Source organism: Oncorhynchus clarkii, chromosome 19, assembly GCF_045791955.1.
Source record: "Oncorhynchus clarkii lewisi isolate Uvic-CL-2024 chromosome 19, UVic_Ocla_1.0, whole genome shotgun sequence".
NCBI classification, from domain to species: domain Eukaryota; kingdom Metazoa; phylum Chordata; class Actinopteri; order Salmoniformes; family Salmonidae; genus Oncorhynchus; species Oncorhynchus clarkii.
In genome coordinates this window covers 1,312,968-1,340,821 of record NC_092165.1, presented here as the reverse complement: position 1 = coordinate 1,340,821, position 27,854 = coordinate 1,312,968, and the positions used below count along the sequence as shown (strand labels likewise).

General features: G+C 41.8%; 1 protein-coding gene across 1 annotated transcript in view; it reads right to left on the bottom strand.

The window, feature by feature from the left end:
• LOC139374079 (WD repeat domain 19) overlaps positions 1 to 27,854 on the bottom strand; it is a 75,295-nt gene that overhangs the window by 21,127 nt on the left and 26,314 nt on the right. The window contains exons 18-23 of the mRNA XM_071115065.1: positions 27,489 to 27,599; positions 23,443 to 23,552; positions 22,507 to 22,564; positions 22,120 to 22,260; positions 19,965 to 20,047; positions 19,784 to 19,867 (exon numbers count right to left, since the gene is read on the bottom strand). Coding sequence (XP_070971166.1) covers positions 19,784 to 19,867; positions 19,965 to 20,047; positions 22,120 to 22,260; positions 22,507 to 22,564; positions 23,443 to 23,552; positions 27,489 to 27,599 — 587 coding nt within the window. The remainder of the gene's footprint in view (positions 1 to 19,783; positions 19,868 to 19,964; positions 20,048 to 22,119; positions 22,261 to 22,506; positions 22,565 to 23,442; positions 23,553 to 27,488; positions 27,600 to 27,854) is intronic.

Sequence of the window (27,854 nt, the reverse complement as noted above, 5' to 3'; positions counted from 1 at the left end):
TGACTCCTTAAACCATAATATTATCCCAGTCACTCACACTGCCTCCTTAAACCATAATATTATCCCAGTCCCTCACACTGTCTCCTTAAACCATAATATTATCCCAGTCCCTCACACTGCCTCCTTAAACCATAATATTATCCCTCACACTGCCTCCTTAAACCATAATATTATCCCTCACACTGCCTCCTTAAACCATAATATTATCCCAGTCCCTCACACTGTCTCCTTAAACCATAATATTATCCCTCACACTGCCTCCTTAAACCATAATATTATCCCTCACACTGACTCCTTAAACCATAATATTATCCCTCACACTGACTCCTTAAACCATAATATTATCCCAGTCCCTCACACTGTCTCATTAAACCATAATATTATCCCTCACACTGCCTCCTTAAACCATAATATTATCCCTCACACTGACTCCTTAAACCATAATATTATCCCTCACACTGCCTCCTTAAACCATAATAGTATCCCTCACACTGACTCCTTAAACCATAATATTATCCCTCACACTGCCTCCTTAAACCATAATATTATCCCAGTCCCTCACACTGTCTCCTTAAACCATAATATTATCCCTCACACTGCCTCCTTAAAACATAATATTATCCCTCACACTGCCTCCTTAAACCACACTATTATCCCTCACACTGCCTCCTTAAACAATAATATTAACCCTCACACTGCCTCCTTAAACCATAATATTAACCCTCACACTGTCTCCTTAAACCATAATATTATCCCTCACACTGCCTCCTTAAACCATAATATTATCCAGGTCCCTCACACTGCCTCCTTAAACCATAATATTATCCCTCACACTGCCTCCTTAAACCATAATTTTATCCCAGTCCCCCACATGGCCTCCTTAAACCATACAATTATCCCAGTCCCTCACACTGCCTCCTTAAACCATAATATTATCCCTCACACTGACTCCTTAAACCATAATATTATCCCTCACACCGGCTCCTTAAACCATAATATTATCCCTCACACTGTCTCCTTAAACCATAATATTATCCCTCACAATGACTCCTTAAACCATAATATTATCCCAGTCCATCACACTGCCTCCTTAAACCATAATATTATCCCTCACACTGCCTCCTTAAACCATAATATTATCCCTCACACTGCCTCCTTAAACCATAATATTATCCCTCACACTGGCTCCTTAAACCATAATATTATCCCAGTCCCTCACACTGCCTCCTTAAACCATAATATTATCCCTTACACTGACTCCTTAAACCATAATATTATCCCTCACACTGACTCCTTAAACCATAATATTATCCCTCACACTGCCTCCTTAAACCATAATATTATCCCTCACACTGACTCCTTAAACCATAATATTATCCCAGTCCCTCACACTGTCTCCTTAAACCATAATATTATCCCTCACACTGCCTCCTTAAACCATAATATTATCCAGGTCCCTCACACTGCCTCCTTAAACCATAATATTATCCCTCACACTGCCTCCTTAAACCAAAATATTATCCCTCACACTGCCTCCTTAAACCATAATATTATCCCAGTCCCTCACACTGCCTCCTTAAACCATAATATTATCCCTCACACTGCCTCCTTAAACCATAATATTATCCCAGTCCCTCACACTGCCTCCTTAAACCATAATGTTATCCCAGTCCCTCACACTGACTCCTTAAACCATAATATTATCCCTCACACTGCCTCCTTAAACCATATTATTATCCCAGTCCCTCACACTGCCTCCTTAAACCATAATATTATCCCTCACACTGCCTCCTTAAACCATAATATTATCCCTCAAACTGACTCCTTAAACCATAATATTATCCCAGTCCCTCACACTGTCTCCTTGAACCATAATATTATCCCTCACACTGCCTCCTTAAACCATAATATTATCCCTCACACTGCCTCCTTAAACCATAATATTATCCCAGTCCCTCACACTGTCTCCTTAAACCATAATATTATCCCTCACACTGCCTCCTTAAAACATAATATTATCCCTCACACTGCCTCCTTAAACCACACTATTATCCCTCACACTGCCTCCTTAAACAATAATATTAACCCTCACACTGCCTCCTTAAACCATAATATTAACCCTCACACTGTCTCCTTAAACCATAATATTATCCCTCACACTGCCTCCTTAAACCATAATATTATCCAGGTCCCTCACACTGCCTCCTTAAACCATAATATTATCCCTCACACTGCCTCCTTAAACCATAATTTTATCCCAGTCCCCCACATGGCCTCCTTAAACCATACAATTATCCCAGTCCCTCACACTGCCTCCTTAAACCATAATATTATCCCTCACACTGACTCCTTAAACCATAATATTATCCCTCACACCGGCTCCTTAAACCATAATATTATCCCTCACACTGTCTCCTTAAACCATAATATTATCCCTCACAATGACTCCTTAAACCATAATATTATCCCAGTCCATCACACTGCCTCCTTAAACCATAATATTATCCCTCACACTGCCTCCTTAAACCATAATATTATCCCTCACACTGCCTCCTTAAACCATAATATTATCCCTCACACTGGCTCCTTAAACCATAATATTATCCCAGTCCCTCACACTGCCTCCTTAAACCATAATATTATCCCTTACACTGACTCCTTAAACCATAATATTATCCCTCACACTGACTCCTTAAACCATAATATTATCCCTCACACTGCCTCCTTAAACCATAATATTATCCCTCACACTGACTCCTTAAACCATAATATTATCCCAGTCCCTCACACTGTCTCCTTAAACCATAATATTATCCCTCACACTGCCTCCTTAAACCATAATATTATCCAGGTCCCTCACACTGCCTCCTTAAACCATAATATTATCCCTCACACTGCCTCCTTAAACCAAAATATTATCCCTCACACTGCCTCCTTAAACCATAATATTATCCCAGTCCCTCACACTGCCTCCTTAAACCATAATATTATCCCTCACACTGCCTCCTTAAACCATAATATTATCCCAGTCCCTCACACTGCCTCCTTAAACCATAATGTTATCCCAGTCCCTCACACTGACTCCTTAAACCATAATATTATCCCTCACACTGCCTCCTTAAACCATATTATTATCCCAGTCCCTCACACTGCCTCCTTAAACCATAATATTATCCCTCACACTGCCTCCTTAAACCATAATATTATCCCTCAAACTGACTCCTTAAACCATAATATTATCCCAGTCCCTCACACTGTCTCCTTGAACCATAATATTATCCCTCACACTGCCTCCTTAAACCATAATATTATCCCTCACACTGCCTCCTTAAACCATAATATTATCCCTCACACTGTCTCCTTAAACCATAATATTATCCCTCACAATGACTCCTTAAACCATAATATTATCCCAGTCCATCACACTGCCTCCTTAAACCATAATATTATCCCTCACACTGCCTCCTTAAACCATAATATTATCCCTCACACTGCCTCCTTAAACCATAATATTATCCCTCACACTGGCTCCTTAAACCATAATATTATCCCAGTCCCTCACACTGTCTCCTTAAACCATAATATTATCCCTTACACTGACTCCTTAAACCATAATATTATCCCTCACACTGACTCCTTAAACCATAATATTATCCCTCACACTGCCTCCTTAAACCATAATATTATCCCTCACACTGACTCCTTAAACCATAATATTATCCCAGTCCCTCACACTGTCTCCTTAAACCATAATATTATCCCTCACACTGCCTCCTTAAACCATAATATTATCCAGGTCCCTCACACTGCCTCCTTAAACCATAATATTATCCCTCACACTGCCTCCTTAAACCAAAATATTATCCCTCACACTGCCTCCTTAAACCATAATATTATCCCAGTCCCTCACACTGCCTCCTTAAACCATAATATTATCCCTCACACTGCCTCCTTAAACCATAATATTATCCCAGTCCCTCACACTGCCTCCTTAAACCATAATGTTATCCCAGTCCCTCACACTGACTCCTTAAACCATAATATTATCCCTCACACTGCCTCCTTAAACCATATTATTATCCCAGTCCCTCACACTGCCTCCTTAAACCATAATATTATCCCTCACACTGCCTCCTTAAACCATAATATTATCCCTCAAACTGACTCCTTAAACCATAATATTATCCCAGTCCCTCACACTGTCTCCTTAAACCATAATATTATCCCTCACACTGCCTCCTTAAACCATAATATTATCCCTCACACTGCCTCCTTAAACCATAATATTATCCCTCACACTGACTCCTTAAACCATAATATTATCCCTCACACTGCCTCCTTAAACCATAATATTATCCAGGTCCCTCACACTGCCTCCTTAAACCATAATATTATCCCTCACACTGCCTCCTTAAACCATAATTTTATCCCAGTCCCCCACATGGCCTCCTTAAACCATACAATTATCCCAGTCCCTCACACTGCCTCCTTAAACCATAATATTATCCCTCACACTGTCTCCTTAAACCATAATATTATCCCTCACACCGGCTCCTTAAACCATAACATTATCCCTCACACTGTATCCTTAAACCATAATATTATCCCTCACAATGACTCCTTAAACCATAATATTATCCCAGTCCATCACACTGCCTCCTTAAACCATAATATTATCCCTCACACTGCCTCCTTAAACCATAATATTATCCCTCACACTGCCTCCTTAAACCATAATATTATCCCTCACACTGGCTCCTTAAACCATAATATTATCCCAGTCCCTCACACTGTCTCCTTAAACCATAATATTATCCCTTACACTGACTCCTTAAACCATAATATTATCCCTCACACTGACTCCTTAAACCATAATATTATCCCTCACACTGCCTCCTTAAACCATAATATTATCCCTCACACTGACTCCTTAAACCATAATATTATCCCAGTCCCTCACACTGTCTCCTTAACCATAATATTATCCCTCACACTGCCTCCTTAAACCATAATATTATCCAGGTCCCTCACACTGCCTCCTTAAACCATAGTATTATCCCTCACACTGCCTCCTTAAACCAAAATATTATCCCTCACACTGCCTCCTTAAACCATAATATTATCCCAGTCCCTCACACTGCCTCCTTAAACCATAATATTATCCCTCACACTGCCTCCTTAAACCATAATATTATCCCAGTCCCTCACACTGCCTCCTTAAACCATAATGTTATCCCAGTCCCTCACACTGACTCCTTAAACCATAATATTATCCCTCACACTGCCTCCTTAAACCATATTATTATCCCAGTCCCTCACACTGCCTCCTTAAACCATAAAATTATCCCTCACACTGCCTCCTTAAACCATAATATTATCCCTCAAACTGACTCCTTAAACCATAATATTATCCCAGTCCCTCACACTGTCTCCTTAAACCATAATATTATCCCTCACACTGCCTCCTTAAACCATAATATTATCCCTCACACTGCCTCCTTAAACCATAATATTATCCCTCACACTGACTCCTTAAACCATAATATTATCCCTCACACTGCCTCCTTAAACCATAATATTATCCCAGTCCCTCACACTGTCTCCTTAAACCATAATATTATCCCAGTCCCTCACACTGTCTCCTTAAACCATGATATTATCCCAGTCCCTCACACTGACTCCTTAAACCATAATATTATCCCTCACACTGACTCCTTAAACCATAATATTATCCCAGTCCCTCACACTGTCTCCTTAAACCATGATATTATCCCAGTCCCTCACACTGCCTCCTTAAACCATAATATTATCCCTCACACTGACTCCTTAAACCATAATATTATCCCAGTCCCTCACACTGCCTCCTTAAACCATAATATTATCCCAGTCCCTCACACTGTCTCCTTAAACCATAATATTATCCCTCACACTGCCTCCTTAAACCATAATATTATCCCTCACACTGCCTCCTTAAATCATAATATTATCCCTCACACTGCCTCCTTAAACCATAATATTATCCCAGTCCCTCACACTGCCTCCTTAAACCACAATATTATCCCAGTCCCTCACACTGGCTCCTTAAACCATAATATTATCTCTCACACTGTCTCCTTAAACCATAATATTATCCCTCACACTGCCTCCTTAAACCATAATATTATCCCAGTCCCTCACACTGCCTCCTTAAACCATAATATTATCCCTCACACTGCCTCCTTAAACCATAATATTATCCCTCACACTGACTCCTTAAACCATAATATTATCCCTCACACTGCCTCCTTAAACCATAATGTTATCCCTCACACTGCCTCCTTAAACCATAATATTATCCCAGTCCCTCACACTGCCTCCTTAAACCATAATATTATCCCTCACACTGCCTCAAACCATAATATTATCCCTCACACTGCCTCCTTAAACCACAATATTATCCCTCACACTGCCTCCTTAAACCATACTATTAACCCTCACACTGCCTCCTTAAACCATAATATTAACCCTCACACTGTCTCCTTAAACCATAATATTATCCCTCACACTGCCTCCTTAAACCATAGTATTATCCAGGTCCCTCACACTGCCTCCTTAAACCATAATATTAACCCTCACACTGACTCCTTAAACCATAATATTATCCCAGTCCCTCACACTGTCTCCTTAAACCATGATATTATCCCAGTCCCTCACACTGCCTCCTTAAACCATAATATTATCCCTCACACTGACTCCTTAAACCATAATATTATCCCAGTCCCTCACACTGCCTCCTTAAACCATAATATTATCCCAGTCCCTCACACTGTCTCCTTAAACCATAATATTATCCCTCACACTGCCTCCTTAAACCATAATATTATCCCTCACACTGCCTCCTTAAATCATAATATTATCCCTCACACTGCCTCCTTAAACCATAATATTATCCCAGTCCCTCACACTGCCTCCTTAAACCACAATATTATCCCAGTCCCTCACACTGGCTCCTTAAACCATAATATTATCTCTCACACTGTCTCCTTAAACCATAATATTATCCCTCACACTGCCTCCTTAAACCATAATATTATCCCAGTCCCTCACACTGCCTCCTTAAACCATAATATTATCCCTCACACTGCCTCCTTAAACCATAATATTATCCCTCACACTGACTCCTTAAACCATAATATTATCCCTCACACTGACTCCTTAAACCATAATATTATCCCTCACACTGACTCCTTAAACCATAATATTATCCCAGTCCCTCACACTGTCTCCTTAAACCATAATATTATCCCTCACACTGCCTCCTTAAACCATAATATTATCCCTCACACTGACTCCTTAAACCATAATATTATCCCTCACACTGCCTCCTTAAACCATAATAGTATCCCTCACACTGACTCCTTAAACCATAATATTATCCCTCACACTGCCTCCTTAAACCATAATATTATCCCAGTCCCTCACACTGCCTCCTTAAACCATAATATTATCCCTCACACTGCCTCCTTAAACCATAATATTATCCCTCACACTGCCTCCTTAAACCACAATATTAACCCTCACACTGCCTCCTTAAACCATAATATTAACCCTCACACTGCCTCCTTAAACCATAATATTAACCCTCACACTGTCTCCTTAAACCATAATATTATCCCTCACACTGCCTCCTTAAACCATAATATTATCCAGGTCCCTCACACTGCCTCCTTAAACCATAATATTAACCCTCACACTGCCTCCTTAAACCATAATATTATCCCAGTCCCCCACATGGCCTCCTTAAACCATACAATTATCCCAGTCCCCCAAACGGCCTCCTTAAACCATAATATTATCCCTCACACTGCCTCCTTAAACCATAATATAATCCCTCACACTGGCTCCTTAAACCATAATATTATCCCTCACACTGACTCCTTAAACCATAATATTATCTCAGTCCCTCACACTGCCTCCTTAAACCATAATATTATCCTAGTCCCTCACACTGCCTCCTTAAACCATAATATTATCCCTCACACTGCCTCCTTAAACCATAATAGTATCTCAGTCCCTCACACTGACTCCTTAAACCATAATATTATCCCTCACACTGTCTCCTTAAACCATAATATTATCCCAGTCCCTCACACTGACTCCTTAAACCATAATATTATCCCTCACACTGCCTCCTTAAACCATAATATTATCCCTCACACTGCCTCCTTAAACCACAATATTATCCCTCACACTGACTCCTTAAACCATAATATTATCCCTCACACTGACTCCTTAAACCATAATATTATCCCTCACACTGCCTCCTTAAACCATAATATTATCCCAGTCCCTCACACTGCCTCCTTAAACCACAATATTATCCCTCACACTGTCTCCTTAAACCATAATATTATCCCTCACACTGGCTCCTTAAACCATAATATTATCCCTCACACTGTCTCCTTAAACCATAATATTATCCCTCACACTGACTCCTTAAACCATAATATTATCCCTCACACTGCCTCCTTAAACCATAATATTATCCCTCACACTGCCTCCTTAAACCATAATATTATCCCAGTCCCTCACACTGACTCCTTAAACCATAATATTATCCCTCACACTGCCTCCTTAAACCATAATATTATCCCTCACACTGACTCCTTAAACCATAATATTATCCCTCACACTGACTCCTTAAACCATAATATTATCCCAGTCCCTCACACTGTCTCCTTAAACCACAATATTATCCCTCACACTGCCTCCTTAAACCATAATATTATCCCAGTCCCTCACACTGCCTCCTTAAACCATAATATAATCCCTCACACTGCCTCCTTAAACCATAATATTATCCCAGTCCCTCACACTGCCTCCTTAAACCATAATATTATCCCAGTCCCTCACACTGCCTCCTTAAACCATAATATTATCCCTCACACTGCCTCCTTAAACCATAATATAATCCCTCACACTGGCTCCTTAAACCATAATATTATCCCTCACACTGACTCCTTAAACCATAATATTATCTCAGTCCCTCACACTGGCTCCTTAAACCATAATATTATCCCAGTCCCTCACACTGCCTCCTTAAACCATAATATTATCCCTCACACTGACTCCTTAAACCATAATATTATCTCAGTCCCTCACACTGGCTCCTTAAACCATAATATTATCCCAGTCCCTCACACTGCCTCCTTAAACCATAATATTATCCCTCACACTGTCTCCTTAAACCATAATATTATCCCAGTCCCTCACACTGTCTCCTTAAACCATAACATTATCCCTCACACTGCCTCCTTAAACCATAATATTATCCCTCACACTGCCTCCTTAAACCACAATATTATCCCTCACACTGACTCCTTAAACCATAATATTATCCCTCACTTACTCCTTAAACCATAATATTATCCCTCACACTGCCTCCTTAAACCATAATATTATCCCAGTCCCTCACACTGCCTCCTTAAACCATAATATTATCCCTCACACTGTCTCCTTAAACCATAATATAATCCCTCACACTGCCTCCTTAAACCATAATATTATCCCAGTCCCTCACACTGCCTCCTTAAACCATAATGTTATCCCTCACACTGCCTCCTTAAACCATAATATTATCCCAGTCCCTCACACTGCCTCCTTAAACCATAATATTATCCCTCACACTGTCTCCTTAAACCATAATATTATCCCTCACACTGGCTCCTTAAACCATAATATTATCCCTCACACTGTCTCCTTAAACCATAACATTATCCCTCACACTGACTCCTTAAACCATAATATTATCCCAGTCCATCACACTGCCTCCTTAAACCATAATATTATCCCTCACACTGACTCCTTAAACCATAATATTATCCCTCACACTGCCTCCTTAAACCATAATATTATCCCTCACACTGCCTCCTTAAACCATAATATTATCCCTCACACTGGCTCCTTAAACCATAATATTATCCCAGTCCCTCACACTGCCTCCTTAAACCATAATATTATCCCTCACACTGACTCCTTAAACCATAATATTATCCCTCACACTGCCTCCTTAAACCATAATATTATCCCTCACACTGACTCCTTAAACCATAATATTATCCCAGTCCCTCACACTGTCTACTTAAACCATAATATTATCCCTCACACTGCCTCCTTAAACCATAATATTATCCAGGTCCCTCACACTGCCTCCTTAAACCATAATATTATCCCTCACACTGCCTCCTTAAACCATAATAGTATCCCTCACACTGACTCCTTAAACCATAATATTATCCCTCACACTGCCTCCTTAAACCATAATATTATCCCAGTCCCTCACACTGCCTCCTTAAACCATAATATTATCCCTCACACTGCCTCCTTAAACCATAATATTATCCCTCACACTGCCTCCTTAAACCACAATATTAACCCTCACACTGCCTCCTTAAACCATAATATTAACCCTCACACTGCCTCCTTAAACCATAATATTAACCCTCACACTGTCTCCTTAAACCATAATATTATCCCTCACACTGCCTCCTTAAACCATAATATTATCCAGGTCCCTCACACTGCCTCCTTAAACCATAATATTAACCCTCACACTGCCTCCTTAAACCATAATATTATCCCAGTCCCCCACATGGCCTCCTTAAACCATACAATTATCCCAGTCCCCCAAACGGCCTCCTTAAACCATAATATTATCCCTCACACTGCCTCCTTAAACCATAATATAATCCCTCACACTGGCTCCTTAAACCATAATATTATCCCTCACACTGACTCCTTAAACCATAATATTATCTCAGTCCCTCACACTGCCTCCTTAAACCATAATATTATCCTAGTCCCTCACACTGCCTCCTTAAACCATAATATTATCCCTCACACTGCCTCCTTAAACCATAATAGTATCTCAGTCCCTCACACTGACTCCTTAAACCATAATATTATCCCTCACACTGTCTCCTTAAACCATAATATTATCCCAGTCCCTCACACTGACTCCTTAAACCATAATATTATCCCTCACACTGCCTCCTTAAACCATAATATTATCCCTCACACTGCCTCCTTAAACCACAATATTATCCCTCACACTGACTCCTTAAACCATAATATTATCCCTCACACTGACTCCTTAAACCATAATATTATCCCTCACACTGCCTCCTTAAACCATAATATTATCCCAGTCCCTCACACTGCCTCCTTAAACCACAATATTATCCCTCACACTGTCTCCTTAAACCATAATATTATCCCTCACACTGGCTCCTTAAACCATAATATTATCCCTCACACTGTCTCCTTAAACCATAATATTATCCCTCACACTGACTCCTTAAACCATAATATTATCCCTCACACTGCCTCCTTAAACCATAATATTATCCCTCACACTGCCTCCTTAAACCATAATATTATCCCAGTCCCTCACACTGACTCCTTAAACCATAATATTATCCCTCACACTGCCTCCTTAAACCATAATATTATCCCTCACACTGACTCCTTAAACCATAATATTATCCCTCACACTGACTCCTTAAACCATAATATTATCCCAGTCCCTCACACTGTCTCCTTAAACCACAATATTATCCCTCACACTGCCTCCTTAAACCATAATATTATCCCAGTCCCTCACACTGCCTCCTTAAACCATAATATAATCCCTCACACTGCCTCCTTAAACCATAATATTATCCCAGTCCCTCACACTGCCTCCTTAAACCATAATATTATCCCAGTCCCTCACACTGCCTCCTTAAACCATAATATTATCCCTCACACTGCCTCCTTAAACCATAATATAATCCCTCACACTGGCTCCTTAAACCATAATATTATCCCTCACACTGACTCCTTAAACCATAATATTATCTCAGTCCCTCACACTGGCTCCTTAAACCATAATATTATCCCAGTCCCTCACACTGCCTCCTTAAACCATAATATTATCCCTCACACTGACTCCTTAAACCATAATATTATCTCAGTCCCTCACACTGGCTCCTTAAACCATAATATTATCCCAGTCCCTCACACTGCCTCCTTAAACCATAATATTATCCCTCACACTGTCTCCTTAAACCATAATATTATCCCAGTCCCTCACACTGTCTCCTTAAACCATAACATTATCCCTCACACTGCCTCCTTAAACCATAATATTATCCCTCACACTGCCTCCTTAAACCACAATATTATCCCTCACACTGACTCCTTAAACCATAATATTATCCCTCACTTACTCCTTAAACCATAATATTATCCCTCACACTGCCTCCTTAAACCATAATATTATCCCAGTCCCTCACACTGCCTCCTTAAACCATAATATTATCCCTCACACTGTCTCCTTAAACCATAATATAATCCCTCACACTGCCTCCTTAAACCATAATATTATCCCAGTCCCTCACACTGCCTCCTTAAACCATAATGTTATCCCTCACACTGCCTCCTTAAACCATAATATTATCCCAGTCCCTCACACTGCCTCCTTAAACCATAATATTATCCCTCACACTGTCTCCTTAAACCATAATATTATCCCTCACACTGGCTCCTTAAACCATAATATTATCCCTCACACTGTCTCCTTAAACCATAACATTATCCCTCACACTGACTCCTTAAACCATAATATTATCCCAGTCCATCACACTGCCTCCTTAAACCATAATATTATCCCTCACACTGACTCCTTAAACCATAATATTATCCCTCACACTGCCTCCTTAAACCATAATATTATCCCTCACACTGCCTCCTTAAACCATAATATTATCCCTCACACTGGCTCCTTAAACCATAATATTATCCCAGTCCCTCACACTGCCTCCTTAAACCATAATATTATCCCTCACACTGACTCCTTAAACCATAATATTATCCCTCACACTGCCTCCTTAAACCATAATATTATCCCTCACACTGACTCCTTAAACCATAATATTATCCCAGTCCCTCACACTGTCTACTTAAACCATAATATTATCCCTCACACTGCCTCCTTAAACCATAATATTATCCAGGTCCCTCACACTGCCTCCTTAAACCAAAATATTATCCCTCACACTAACTCCTTAAACCATAATATTATCCCTCACACTGCCTGCTTAAACCAAAATATTATCCCTCACACTGCCTCCTTAAACCATAATATTATCCCTCACACTGCCTCCTTAAACCATAATATTATCCCTCACACTGACTCCTTAAACCATAATATTATCCCTCACACTGCCTCCTTAAACCATAATATTATCCCTCACACTGCCTCCTTAAACCATAATATTATCCCTCACACTGGCTCCTTAAACCATAATATTATCCCAGTCCCTCACACTGCCTCCTTAAACCATAATATTATCCCTCACACTGCCTCCTTAAACCATAATATTATCCCTCACACTGCCTCCTTAAACCACAATATTATCCCTCACACTGACTCCTTAAACCATAATATTATCCCTCACACTGACTCCTTAAACCATAATATTATCCCTCACACTGCCTCCTTAAACCATAATATTATCCCAGTCCCTCACACTGCCTCCTTAAACCACAATATTATCCCTCACACTGTCTCCTTAAACCATAATATTATCCCTCACACTGGCTCCTTAAACCATAATATTATCCCTCACACTGTCTCCTTAAACCATAATATTATCCCAGTCCCTCACACTGACTCCTTAAACCATAATATTATCCCTCACACTGCCTCCTTAAACCATAATATTATCCCTCACACTGACTCCTTAAACCATAATATTATCCCTCACACTGACTCCTTAAACCATAATATTATCCCAGTCCCTCACACTGTCTCCTTAAACCACAATATTATCCCTCACACTGCCTCCTTAAACCATAATATTATCCCAGTCCCTCACACTGCCTCCTTAAACCATAATATAATCCCTCACACTGCCTCCTTAAACCATAATATTATCCCAGTCCCTCACACTGCCTCCTTAAACCATAATATTATCCCAGTCCCTCACACTGCCTCCTTAAACCATAATATTATCCCTCACACTGCCTCCTTAAACCATAATATAATCCCTCACACTGGCTCCTTAAACCATAATATTATCCCTCACACTGACTCCTTAAACCATAATATTATCTCAGTCCCTCACACTGGCTCCTTAAACCATAATATTATCCCAGTCCCTCACACTGCCTCCTTAAACCATAATATTATCCCTCACACTGACTCCTTAAACCATAATATTATCTCAGTCCCTCACACTGGCTCCTTAAACCATAATATTATCCCAGTCCCTCACACTGCCTCCTTAAACCATAATATTATCCCTCACACTGTCTCCTTAAACCATAATATTATCCCAGTCCCTCACACTGCCTCCTTAAACCATAATATTATCCCAGTCCCTCACACTGCCTCCTTAAACCATAATATTATCCCTCACACTGCCTCCTTAAACCATAATATAATCCCTCACACTGGCTCCTTAAACCATAATATTATCCCTCACACTGACTCCTTAAACCATAATATTATCTCAGTCCCTCACACTGGCTCCTTAAACCATAATATTATCCCAGTCCCTCACACTGCCTCCTTAAACCATAATATTATCCCTCACACTGACTCCTTAAACCATAATATTATCTCAGTCCCTCACACTGGCTCCTTAAACCATAATATTATCCCAGTCCCTCACACTGCCTCCTTAAACCATAATATTATCCCTCACACTGTCTCCTTAAACCATAATATTATCCCAGTCCCTCACACTGTCTCCTTAAACCATAACATTATCCCTCACACTGCCTCCTTAAACCATAATATTATCCCTCACACTGCCTCCTTAAACCACAATATTATCCCTCACACTGACTCCTTAAACCATAATATTATCCCTCACTTACTCCTTAAACCATAATATTATCCCTCACACTGCCTCCTTAAACCATAATATTATCCCAGTCCCTCACACTGCCTCCTTAAACCATAATATTATCCCTCACACTGTCTCCTTAAACCATAATATAATCCCTCACACTGCCTCCTTAAACCATAATATTATCCCAGTCCCTCACACTGCCTCCTTAAACCATAATGTTATCCCTCACACTGCCTCCTTAAACCATAATATTATCCCAGTCCCTCACACTGCCTCCTTAAACCATAATATTATCCCTCACACTGTCTCCTTAAACCATAATATTATCCCTCACACTGGCTCCTTAAACCATAATATTATCCCTCACACTGTCTCCTTAAACCATAACATTATCCCTCACACTGACTCCTTAAACCATAATATTATCCCAGTCCATCACACTGCCTCCTTAAACCATAATATTATCCCTCACACTGACTCCTTAAACCATAATATTATCCCTCACACTGCCTCCTTAAACCATAATATTATCCCTCACACTGCCTCCTTAAACCATAATATTATCCCTCACACTGGCTCCTTAAACCATAATATTATCCCAGTCCCTCACACTGCCTCCTTAAACCATAATATTATCCCTCACACTGACTCCTTAAACCATAATATTATCCCTCACACTGCCTCCTTAAACCATAATATTATCCCTCACACTGACTCCTTAAACCATAATATTATCCCAGTCCCTCACACTGTCTACTTAAACCATAATATTATCCCTCACACTGCCTCCTTAAACCATAATATTATCCAGGTCCCTCACACTGCCTCCTTAAACCAAAATATTATCCCTCACACTAACTCCTTAAACCATAATATTATCCCTCACACTGCCTGCTTAAACCAAAATATTATCCCTCACACTGCCTCCTTAAACCATAATATTATCCCTCACACTGCCTCCTTAAACCATAATATTATCCCTCACACTGACTCCTTAAACCATAATATTATCCCTCACACTGCCTCCTTAAACCATAATATTATCCCTCACACTGCCTCCTTAAACCATAATATTATCCCTCACACTGGCTCCTTAAACCATAATATTATCCCAGTCCCTCACACTGCCTCCTTAAACCATAATATTATCCCTCACACTGCCTCCTTAAACCATAATATTATCCCTCACACTGCCTCCTTAAACCACAATATTATCCCTCACACTGACTCCTTAAACCATAATATTATCCCTCACACTGACTCCTTAAACCATAATATTATCCCTCACACTGCCTCCTTAAACCATAATATTATCCCAGTCCCTCACACTGCCTCCTTAAACCACAATATTATCCCTCACACTGTCTCCTTAAACCATAATATTATCCCTCACACTGGCTCCTTAAACCATAATATTATCCCTCACACTGTCTCCTTAAACCATAATATTATCCCAGTCCCTCACACTGACTCCTTAAACCATAATATTATCCCTCACACTGCCTCCTTAAACCATAATATTATCCCTCACACTGACTCCTTAAACCATAATATTATCCCTCACACTGACTCCTTAAACCATAATATTATCCCAGTCCCTCACACTGTCTCCTTAAACCACAATATTATCCCTCACACTGCCTCCTTAAACCATAATATTATCCCAGTCCCTCACACTGCCTCCTTAAACCATAATATAATCCCTCACACTGCCTCCTTAAACCATAATATTATCCCAGTCCCTCACACTGCCTCCTTAAACCATAATATTATCCCAGTCCCTCACACTGCCTCCTTAAACCATAATATTATCCCTCACACTGCCTCCTTAAACCATAATATAATCCCTCACACTGGCTCCTTAAACCATAATATTATCCCTCACACTGACTCCTTAAACCATAATATTATCTCAGTCCCTCACACTGGCTCCTTAAACCATAATATTATCCCAGTCCCTCACACTGCCTCCTTAAACCATAATATTATCCCTCACACTGACTCCTTAAACCATAATATTATCTCAGTCCCTCACACTGGCTCCTTAAACCATAATATTATCCCAGTCCCTCACACTGCCTCCTTAAACCATAATATTATCCCTCACACTGTCTCCTTAAACCATAATATTATCCCAGTCCCTCACACTGTCTCCTTAAACCATAATATTATCCCTCACACTGCCTCCTTAAACCATAATATTATCCCTCACACTGCCTCCTTAAACCACAATATTATCCCTCACACTGACTCCTTAAACCATAATATTATCCCTCACTTACTCCTTAAACCATAATATTATCCCTCACACTGCCTCCTTAAACCATAATATTATCCCAGTCCCTCACACTGCCTCCTTAAACCATAATATTATCCCTCACACTGTCTCCTTAAACCATAATATAATCCCTCACACTGCCTCCTTAAACCATAATATTATCCCAGTCCCTCACACTGCCTCCTTAAACCATAATGTTATCCCTCACACTGCCTCCTTAAACCATAATATTATCCCAGTCCCTCACACTGCCTCCTTAAACCATAATATTATCCCTCACACTGACTCCTTAAACCATAATATTATCCCTCACACTGGCTCCTTAAACCATAATATTATCCCTCACACTGTCTCCTTAAACCATAACATTATCCCTCACACTGACTCCTTAAACCATAATATTATCCCAGTCCATCACACTGCCTCCTTAAACCATAATATTATCCCTCACACTGACTCCTTAAACCATAATATTATCCCTCACACTGCCTCCTTAAACCATAATATTATCCCTCACACTGCCTCCTTAAACCATAATATTATCCCTCACACTGGCTCCTTAAACCATAATATTATCCCAGTCCCTCACACTGCCTCCTTAAACCATAATATTATCCCTCACACTGACTCCTTAAACCATAATATTATCCCTCACACTGCCTCCTTAAACCATAATATTATCCCTCACACTGACTCCTTAAACCATAATATTATCCCAGTCCCTCACACTGTCTACTTAAACCATAATATTATCCCTCACACTGCCTCCTTAAACCATAATATTATCCAGGTCCCTCACACTGCCTCCTTAAACCAAAATATTATCCCTCACACTAACTCCTTAAACCATAATATTATCCCTCACACTGCCTGCTTAAACCAAAATATTATCCCTCACACTGCCTCCTTAAACCATAATATTATCCCTCACACTGCCTCCTTAAACCATAATATTATCCCTCACACTGGCTCCTTAAACCATAATATTATCCCAGTCCCTCACACTGCCTCCTTAAACCATAATATTATCCCTCACACTGCCTCCTTAAACCATAATATTATCCCAGTCCCTCACACTGCCTCCTTAAACCATAATATTATCCCTCACACTGCCTCCTTAAACCATAATATTATCCCTCAAACTGACTCCTTAAACCATAATATTATCCCAGTCCCTCACACTGTCTCCTTAAACCATAATATTATCCCTCACACTGCCTCCTTAAACCATAATATTATCCCTCACACTGCCTCCTTAAACCATAATATTATCCCTCACACTGACTCCTTAAACCATAATATTATCCCTCACACTGCCTCCTTAAACCATAATATTATCCCAGTCCCTCACACTGTCTCCTTAAACCATAATATTATCCCAGTCCCTCACACTGTCTCCTTAAACCATGATATTATCCCAGTCCCTCACACTGCCTCCTTAAACCATAATATTATCCCTCACACTGACTCCTTAAACCATAATATTATCCCAGTCCCTCACACTGTCTCCTTAAACCATGATATTATCCCAGTCCCTCACACTGCCTCCTTAAACCATAATATTATCCCTCACACTGACTCCTTAAACCATAATATTATCCCAGTCCCTCACACTGCCTCCTTAAACCATAATATTATCCCAGTCCCTCACACTGTCTCCTTAAACCATAATATTATCCCTCACACTGCCTCCTTAAACCATAATATTATCCCTCACACTGCCTCCTTAAATCATAATATTATCCCTCACACTGCCTCCTTAAACCATAATATTATCCCTCACACTGTCTCCTTAAACCATATTATCCCTCACACTGCCTCCTTAAACCATCATATTATCCCTCACACTGTCTCCTTAAACCATAATATTATCCCTCACACTGCCTCCTTAAACCATAATATTATCCCAGTCCCTCACACTGCCTCCTTAAACCATAATATTATCCCTCACACTGACTCCTTAAACCATAATATTATCCCAGTCCCTCACACTGCCTCCTTAAACCATAATATTATCCCTCACACTGACTCCTTAAACCATAATATAATCCCAGTCCCTCACACTGACTCCTTAAACCATAATATTATCCCAGTCCCTCACACTTCCTCCTTAAACCATAATATTATCCCTCACACTGCCTCCTTAAACCATAATATTATCCCTCACACTGCCTCCTTAAACCACAATATTATCCCAGTCCCTCACACTGCCTCCTTAAACCACAATATTATCCCTCACACTGTCTCCTTAAACCATAATATTATCCCTCACACTGTCTCCTTAAACCATAATATTATCCCTCACACTGCCTCCTTAAACCATAATATTATCCCAGTCCCTCACACTGCCTCCTTAAACCATAATATTATCCCTCACACTGCCTCCTTAAACCATAATATTATCCCAGTCCCTCACACTGCCTCCTTAAACCATAATATTATCCCAGTCCCTCACACTGACTCCTTAAACCATAATATTATCCCTCACACTGCCTCCTTAAACCATAATATTATCCCTCACACTGCCTCCTTAAACCATAATATTATCCCAGTCCCTCACACTGCCCCCTTAAACCATAATATTATCCCTCACACTGCCTCCTTAAACCATGGAGGTTGTACCTACTTGCCGTCCACCTCCTTGGCCTTGGCGTACTGCAGGTGGATCTTAGGAGAGGAGACCTGAGGAAGTAACTCTCCTACTTTAGACCTGAGAGAGAGAGAGAGAGACGTTGGCCGAAAATATTACAGTATGTGTTTTTCTGTGTGTGTGTGTGTGTGTGTGTGTGTGTGTGTGTGTCTCTCACCAGTTCTTGCAGCGTATGTAGACTGAGGCAGCCTTGTCATAGTACTGCCCCTTCTCATACAGCTGGGCTGCTTCAGAGAACTGCTGTAGAAACACAACACAGACCGAGATAATTACTACTGTCTCTTCTGATACAGACAGAGAGGGAGAATTACTACTGTCTCTTCTGATACAGACAGAGAGGGAGAATTACTACTGTCTCTTCTGATACAGACAGAGAGGGAGAATTACTACTGTCTCTTCTGATACAGACAGAGAGGGAGAATTACTACTGTCTCTTCTGATACAGACAGAGAGGGAGAATTACTACTGTCTCTTCTGATACAGACAGAGAGGGAGAATTATTACTGTCTCTTCTGATACAACACAGACAGAGAGGGATAATTACTACTGTCCCTTCTGATACAGACAGAGAGAATTACTACTGTCTCTTCTGATACAGACAGAGAGAATTACTACTGTCTCTTCTGATACAGACAGAGAGAATTACTACTGTCTCTTCTGATACAGACAGAGAGAATTACTACTGTCTCTTCTGATACAGACAGAGAGAATTACTACTGTCTCTTCTGATACAGACAGAGAGAATTACTACTGTCTCTTCTGATACAACACAGACAGAGAGAATTACTACTGTCTCTTCTGATACAGACAGAGAGAATTACTACTGTCTCTTCTGATACAACACAGACAGAGAGAATTACTACTGTCTCTTCTGATACAGACAGAGAGGGAGAATTACTACTGTCCCTTCTGATACAGACAGAGAGAATTACTACTGTCTCTTCTGATACAGACAGAGAGAATTACTACTGTCTCTTCTGATACAACACAGACAGAGAGAATTACTACTGTCTCTTCTGATACAGACAGAGATGGATAATTACTACTGTCTCTTCTGATACAGACAGAGATGGAGAATTACTACTGTCTCTTCTGATACAGACAGAGTGAATTACTACTGTCTCTTCTGACAGATAGAAATAGAGAGAGATAGAGGTAGAGAGTGATACCTTCAGGACAGATAGAAATAGAGAGAGATAGAGGTAGAGAGTGATACCTTCAGGACAGATAGAAATAGAGAGAGATAGAGGTAGAGAGTGATACCTGCATGTTCTCCAGTATGACTCCACAGTCTTTCTTCAGGACAGATAGAAACAGAGAGAGATAGAGGTAGAGAGTGATACCTTCAGGATAGATAGAAATATAGATAGAGGTAGAGAGTGATACCTTCAGGACAGATAGAAATAGAGAGAGATAGAGGTAGAGAGTGATACCTGCATGTTCTCCAGTATAACTCCATAGTCTTTCTTCAGGACAGATAGAAACAGAGAGAGATAGAGGTAGAGAGTGACACCTTCAGGACAGATAGAAACAGATAGAGGTAGAGATAGAGAGTGATACCTGCATGTTCTCCAGTATAACTCCACAGTCTTTCAGGAAAGATAGAAATAGAGGGAGATAGAGGTAGAGACTGATACCTTCAGGACAGATAGAAATAGAGAGAGATAGAGGTAGAGAGTGATACCTTCAGGACAGATAGAAACAGAGATAGAGGTAGAGAGTGATACCTTCAGGACAGATAGAAACAGAGATAGAGGTAGAGAGTGATACCTTCAGGACAGATAGAAATAGAGAGAGATATAGGTAGAGAGTGACACCTTCAGGACAGATAGAAACAGAGAGAGATATAGGTAGAGAGTGAAACCTTCATGTTCTCCAGTATAACCCCACAGTATTTCTTCAGGACAGATAGAAACAGAGAGAGATAGAGGTAGAGAGTGATACCTTCAGGACAGATAGAAATAGAGATAGAGGTAGAGGTAGAGAGTGACACCTTCAGGACAGATAGAAATAGAGAGAGCTAGAGGTAGAGAGTGATACCTTCAGGACAGATAGAAACAGAGAGAGATAGAGGTAGAGAGTGATACCTTCAGGACAGATAGAAACAGAGAGAGATAGAGAGTGATACCTTCAGGACAGATAGAAACAGAGATAGAGGTAGAGAGTGATACCTTCAGGACAGATAGAAATAGAGAGAGCTAGAGGTAGAGAGTGACACCTTCAGGACAGATAGAAACAGAGAGAGATAGAGGTAGAGAGTGACACCTTCAGGACAGATAGAAACAGAGAGAGATAGAGGTAGAGATTGATACCTTCATGTTCTCCAGTATAACCCCACAGTCTTTCTTAAGGCCTCTGCTCGGGTGAGAGATGGCCTGGGCCGCGCCTCTTCTGATGTCACCCATCCTGATTGACATCCTGGCCACACCCCCCTGACATGCCTCATCATGCTCCTGGAACCCCCACACACACACACACACACACACACACACACACACACACACACACACACACACACACACACACACACACACACACACACACACACACACACACACACACACACACACACACACACACACACACACAGGTGTAAAAAGGAGGAAAGGTAAGAGGGTAGGAGGTTTTTTAACCCCTTAATTACAGAAAATAAAAGCTTGTATGGAAAAACAAAACCACGACACAAAGTGGTGACTTGCCTTGTTGTTGTGGGTCATACCTTTCTCATAGTGAGACAGGGCATTCACATAGTCTCCTCTACAGAGAGAGAAAGAGAGAGAGAGAGAGAGAGAGAGAGAGAGAGAGAGAGAGAGACAGAGAGAGAGAGAGAGAGACAGAGAGAGAGAGAGAGAGACAGAGAGAGAGACAGAGAGAGAGAGAGAGAGAGAGACAGAGAGAGAGACGGAGAGAGAGATAGACAAAGAGAGAGAGAGACAAAGAGAGAGGCAGAGAGAGAGACAAAGAGAGAGAGAGAGACAAAGAGAAACAAAGAGAGAGAGAGAGAGAGACAGAGAGAGACAAAGAGAGAGACAAAGAGAGAGAGAGAGAAAGAGAGAGAGAGAGACAGACAGAGAGAGACAAAGAGAGAGGCAGAGAGAGAGACATAGACAGAGAGAGAGACAGAGAGAGAGAGAGAGAGAGAGAGAGAGAGAGAGACAGAGAGAGACAAAGAGAGAGACAAAGAGAGAGGCAGAGAGAGAAACAAAGAGAGAGAGAGAGAGAGACAGAGAGAGACAAAGAGAGAGACAAAGAGAGAGAGAGAGAAAGAGAGAGAGAGAGACAGACAGAGAGAGACAAAGAGAGAGGCAGAGAGAGAGACAAAGACAGAGAGAGAGACAGAGAGAGAGAGAGAGAGAGAGAGACAGAGAGAGACAAAGAGAGAGACAAAGAGAGAGGCAGAGAGAGAGACAAAGAGAGAGAGAGAGAGAGACAAAGAGAGAGAGACAGAGAGAGAGAGACAGAGCGAGACAAAGAGAGAGAGAGAGAGAGAGAGAGAGACAAAGAGAGAGGCAGAGAGAGAGACAAAGGCAGAGAGAGAGACAAAGACAGAGAGACAAAGACAGAGAGAGAGAGACATCAAACACTAGACCATGAAACTAAAATAAATTGTGTGTGTGTGTGTGTGTGTATCTTACATGAACTCCAGTTGAACAGCGTACTCCTTCGATATGAACGGTATCTGGTCCTCAGCCAGTCTCTTAGCCAGCATCAGAGCACTGTCCCAATGCTGCAGGTCCCTCCTCATCTAATACACACAGTGTTATCAGACCAGCATCAGAGCACTGTCCCAATGACCAGCATCAGAGCACTGTCCCAATGACCAGCATCAGAGCACTGTCCCAATGACCAGCATCAGAGCACTGTCCCAATGACCAGCATCAGAGCACTGTCCCAATGCTGCAGGTCCCTCCTCATCTAATACACACAGAGTTATCAGACCAGCAACAGAGCACTGTCCCAATGACCAGCATCAGAGCACTGTCCCAATGACCAGCATCATAGCACTGTCCCAATGACCGGCATCAGAGCACTGTCCCAATGACCGGCATCAGTGCACTGTCCCAATGACCAGCATCAGAGCACTGTCCCAATGCTGCAGGTCCCTCCTCATCTAATACACACAGAGTTATCAGACCAGCATCAGAGCACTGTCCCAATGCTGCAGGTCCCTCCTCATCTAATACACACAGTGTTATCAGACCAGCATCAGAGCACTGTCCCAATGACCAGCATCAGAGCACTGTCCCAATGACCAGCATCAGAGCACTGTCCCAATGACCAGCATCAGAGCACTGTCCCAATGCTGCAGGTCCCTCCTCATCTAATACACACAGTGTTATCAGACCAGCATCAGAGCACTGTCCCAATGACCAGCATCAGAGCACTGTCCCAATGACCAGCATCAGAGCACTGTCCCAATGACCAGCATCATAGCACTGCCCCAATGACCAGCATCATAGCACTGCCCCAATGACCGGCATCAGAGCACTGTCCCAATGACCAGCATCAGAGCACTGTCCCAATGACCAGCATCAGAGCACTGTCCCAATGACCAGCATCAGAGCACTGTCCCAATGCTGCAGGTCCCTCCTCATCTAATGTTATCAGACCAGCATCAGAGCACTGTCCCAATGACCAGCACCAATCTGTTTGTGTCTGTGTGTGTGTGTCTGGGCCAATTGTGCGCCGCCCTATGGGCCTCCCAATCACAGCCGGATGTGATACAGCCTAGATTCGAACCAGGGACTGTAGTGACGCCTATTACACTGAGATGCAGTGCCTTAGACCGCTGTGATACAGCCTGGAATCGAACCAGGGACTGTAGTGACGCCTATTACACTGAGATGCAGTGCCTTAGACCGCTGTGATACAGCCTGGAATCGAACCAGGGACTGTAGTGACGCCTATTACACTGAGATGCAGTGCCTTAGACCGCTGTGATACAGCCTGGAATCTAACCAGGGACTGTAGTGACGCCTCTTACACTAAGATGCAGTGCCTTAGACCGCTGCGCCACTCGGTAGTCATGCATAATAAGCCTCTAACTCATCAGGTAGGATCAGGCTGGATCAGGCAGGATCAGGTAGGATCAGGCAGGATCAGGCAGGATCAGGCAGGATCAGGTAGGATCAGGTAGGATCAGGCAGGATCAGGCAGGATCAGGTAGGATCAGGTTGGATCAGGCAGGATCAGGTAGGATCAGGTAGGATCAGACAGGATCAGGTAGAATCAGGTAGGATCAGGTAGGATCAGGTAGAATCAGGCAGAATCAGGCAGGATCAGGTAGGATCAGGCTCGAGTTTTGATGCCGATCAAAACTCTGATCAAATCCAGACAAATCCGCCTGTTTCCCCCCCCCCCCCCCCCTTTCATTTTCAACCTAAAATGACCCAAATCTGACTGTCTGTAGCTCAGGACCTGAATCAAGCATCTGACTGTCTGTAGCTCAGGACCTGAATCAAGGATCTGACTGTCTGTAGCTCAGGACCTGACTGTCTGTAGCTCAGGACCTGAAACAAGCATCTGACTGTCTGTAGCTCAGGACCTGAATCAAGCATCTGACTGTCTGTAGCTCAGGACCTGAATCAAGCATCTGACTGTCTGTAGCTCAGGACCTGAATCAAGCATCTGACTGTCTGTAGCTCAGGACCTGAATCAAGCATCTGACTGTCTGTAGCTCAGGACCTGAATCAAGCATCTGACTGTCTGTAGCTCAGGACCTGATTCAAGCATCTGACTGTCTGTAGCTCAGGACCTGAATCAAGCATCTGACTGTCTGTAGCTCAGGACCTGAATCAAGCATCTGACTGTCTGTAGCTCAGGACCTGAATCAAGCATCTGACTGTCTGTAGCTCAGGACCTGAATCAAGCATCTGACTGTCTGTAGCTCAGGACCTGAATCAAGCATCTGACTGTCTGTAGCTCAGGACCTGAATCAAGCATCGTGTCTGTAGCTCAGGACCTGAATCAAGCATCTGACTGTCTGTAGCTCAGGACCTGAATCAAGCATCTGACTGTCTGTAGCTCAGGACCTGAATCAAGGATCTGACTGTCTGTAGCTCAGGACCTGAATCAAGCATCTGACTGACTGTCTGTAGCTCAGGACCTGAATCAAGCATCTGACTGTCTGTAGCTCAGGACCTGAATCAAGCATCTGACTGTCTGTAGCTCAGGACCTGAATCAAGCATCTGACTGTCTGTAGCTCAGGACCTGAATCAAGCATCTGACTGTCTGTAGCTCAGGACCTGAATCAAGCATCTGACTGTCTGTAGCTCAGGACCTGAATCAAGCATCTGACTGTCTGTAGCTCAGGACCTGAATCAAGCATCTGACTGACTGTCTGTAGCTCAGGACCTGAATCAAGCATCTGACTGTCTGTAGCTCAGGACCTGAATCAAGCATCTGACTGACTGTCTGTAGCTCAGGACCTGAATCAAGGATCTGACTGTCTGTAGCTCAGGACCTGAATCAAGCATCTAACTGTCTGTAGCTCAGGACCTGAATCAAGCATCTGACTGTCTGTAGCTCAGGACCTGAATCAAGGATCTGACTGTCTGTAGCTCAGGACCTGAATCAAGCATCTGACTGTCTGTAGCTCAGGACCTGAATCAAGCATCTGACTGTCTGTAGCTCAGGACCTGAATCAAGCATCTGACTGTCTGTAGCTCAGGACCTGAATCAAGCATCGTGTCTGTAGCTCAGGACCTGAATCAAGGATCTGACTGTCTGTAGCTCAGGACCTGAATCAAGCATCTGACTGTCTGTAGCTCAGGACCTGAATCAAGGATCTGACTGTCTGTAGCTCAGGACCTGAATCAAGCATCTGACTGTCTGTAGCTCAGGACCTGAATCAAGCATCTGACTGTCTGTAGCTCAAGACCTGAATCAAGCATCTGACTGTCTGTAGCGCAGGACCTGAAAACGAGCATCTGCATATTCTTGATACCATTTGAAAAGGAAACACTTTGAAGTTTGTGGAAATGTAAAATTAATGTAGGAGATTATGACACATTAGATCTGGTAAAAGATAACACAAATAAATAAACATTATTTTTTGTTGTTGTTTGTACCATCATCGTTGAAATGTAAGAGAAAGGCCATCATGTATTATTCCGGTCCAGGTGCAATTTAGATTTTGGCCACTAGATGGAAGCCGTGTATGTGAAAGGTTTTAGACTGATCCAATGAACCATTGCATTTCTGTTCAAAATTCTGTATCAATACCAAATGTGCCTAATTGGTTTATTGATACATTTTCAAGTTCATAACTGTGCACTCTTAAACAATAGCATGGTATTATTTCACTGTAATATCTACTGGAAATTGGACAGCGCAGTTAGATTAACAATAATTTAAGCTTTCTGCCCATATCAGATATGTCTATGTCCTGGGAAATGTTCTTGTTACTTACAACCTCATGCTAATCGCATTAGCCTACGTTAGCTCAACCTCATGCTAATCGCATTAGCCTACGTTAGCTCAACCGCCCCACAGGGGGGGGGACCCACCGATCCTGTAGAGGTTTTAATGTGTTTGACACTTCCTGTTTGGGCATTAAATACAGAGTTACCCAGGAGAAAAGGGATTTATTCTCTGGAAGGAGCATTTGTAAAAAAAACAGGGAGAATATTTAACCCTAGTGTCCGTCCGTCCGTGTGTGTGTGTGTGTGTGTGTGTTACCTCCAGGGCTGTGTTGGGACAGGAAGACACTAGGTAGAGGTCCTGAGCCAGGTTATAGTCATTCAGGAACATAGCCAGATGACCTGCTAACAAACTCCTGTCTTCTATACCCTACAGAGAGAGAGAGAGAGGGAAGAGAGAGAGAGAGAGAGAGAGAGAGAGAGAGAGAGAGAGAGAGAGAGAGAGAGAGAGAGAGAGAGAGAGAGAGAGAGAGAGAGAAGAGAGAGAGAGAGAGGGAAGAGAGAGAGAGAGAGGTGGGAGGGAAGAGAGAGAGAGGTGGGAGGGAAGAGAGAGAGAGAGAGAGAGAGAGAGAGAGAGAGAGAGAGAGAGAGAGAGGTGGGAGGGAAGAGAGAGAGAGAGAGAGGT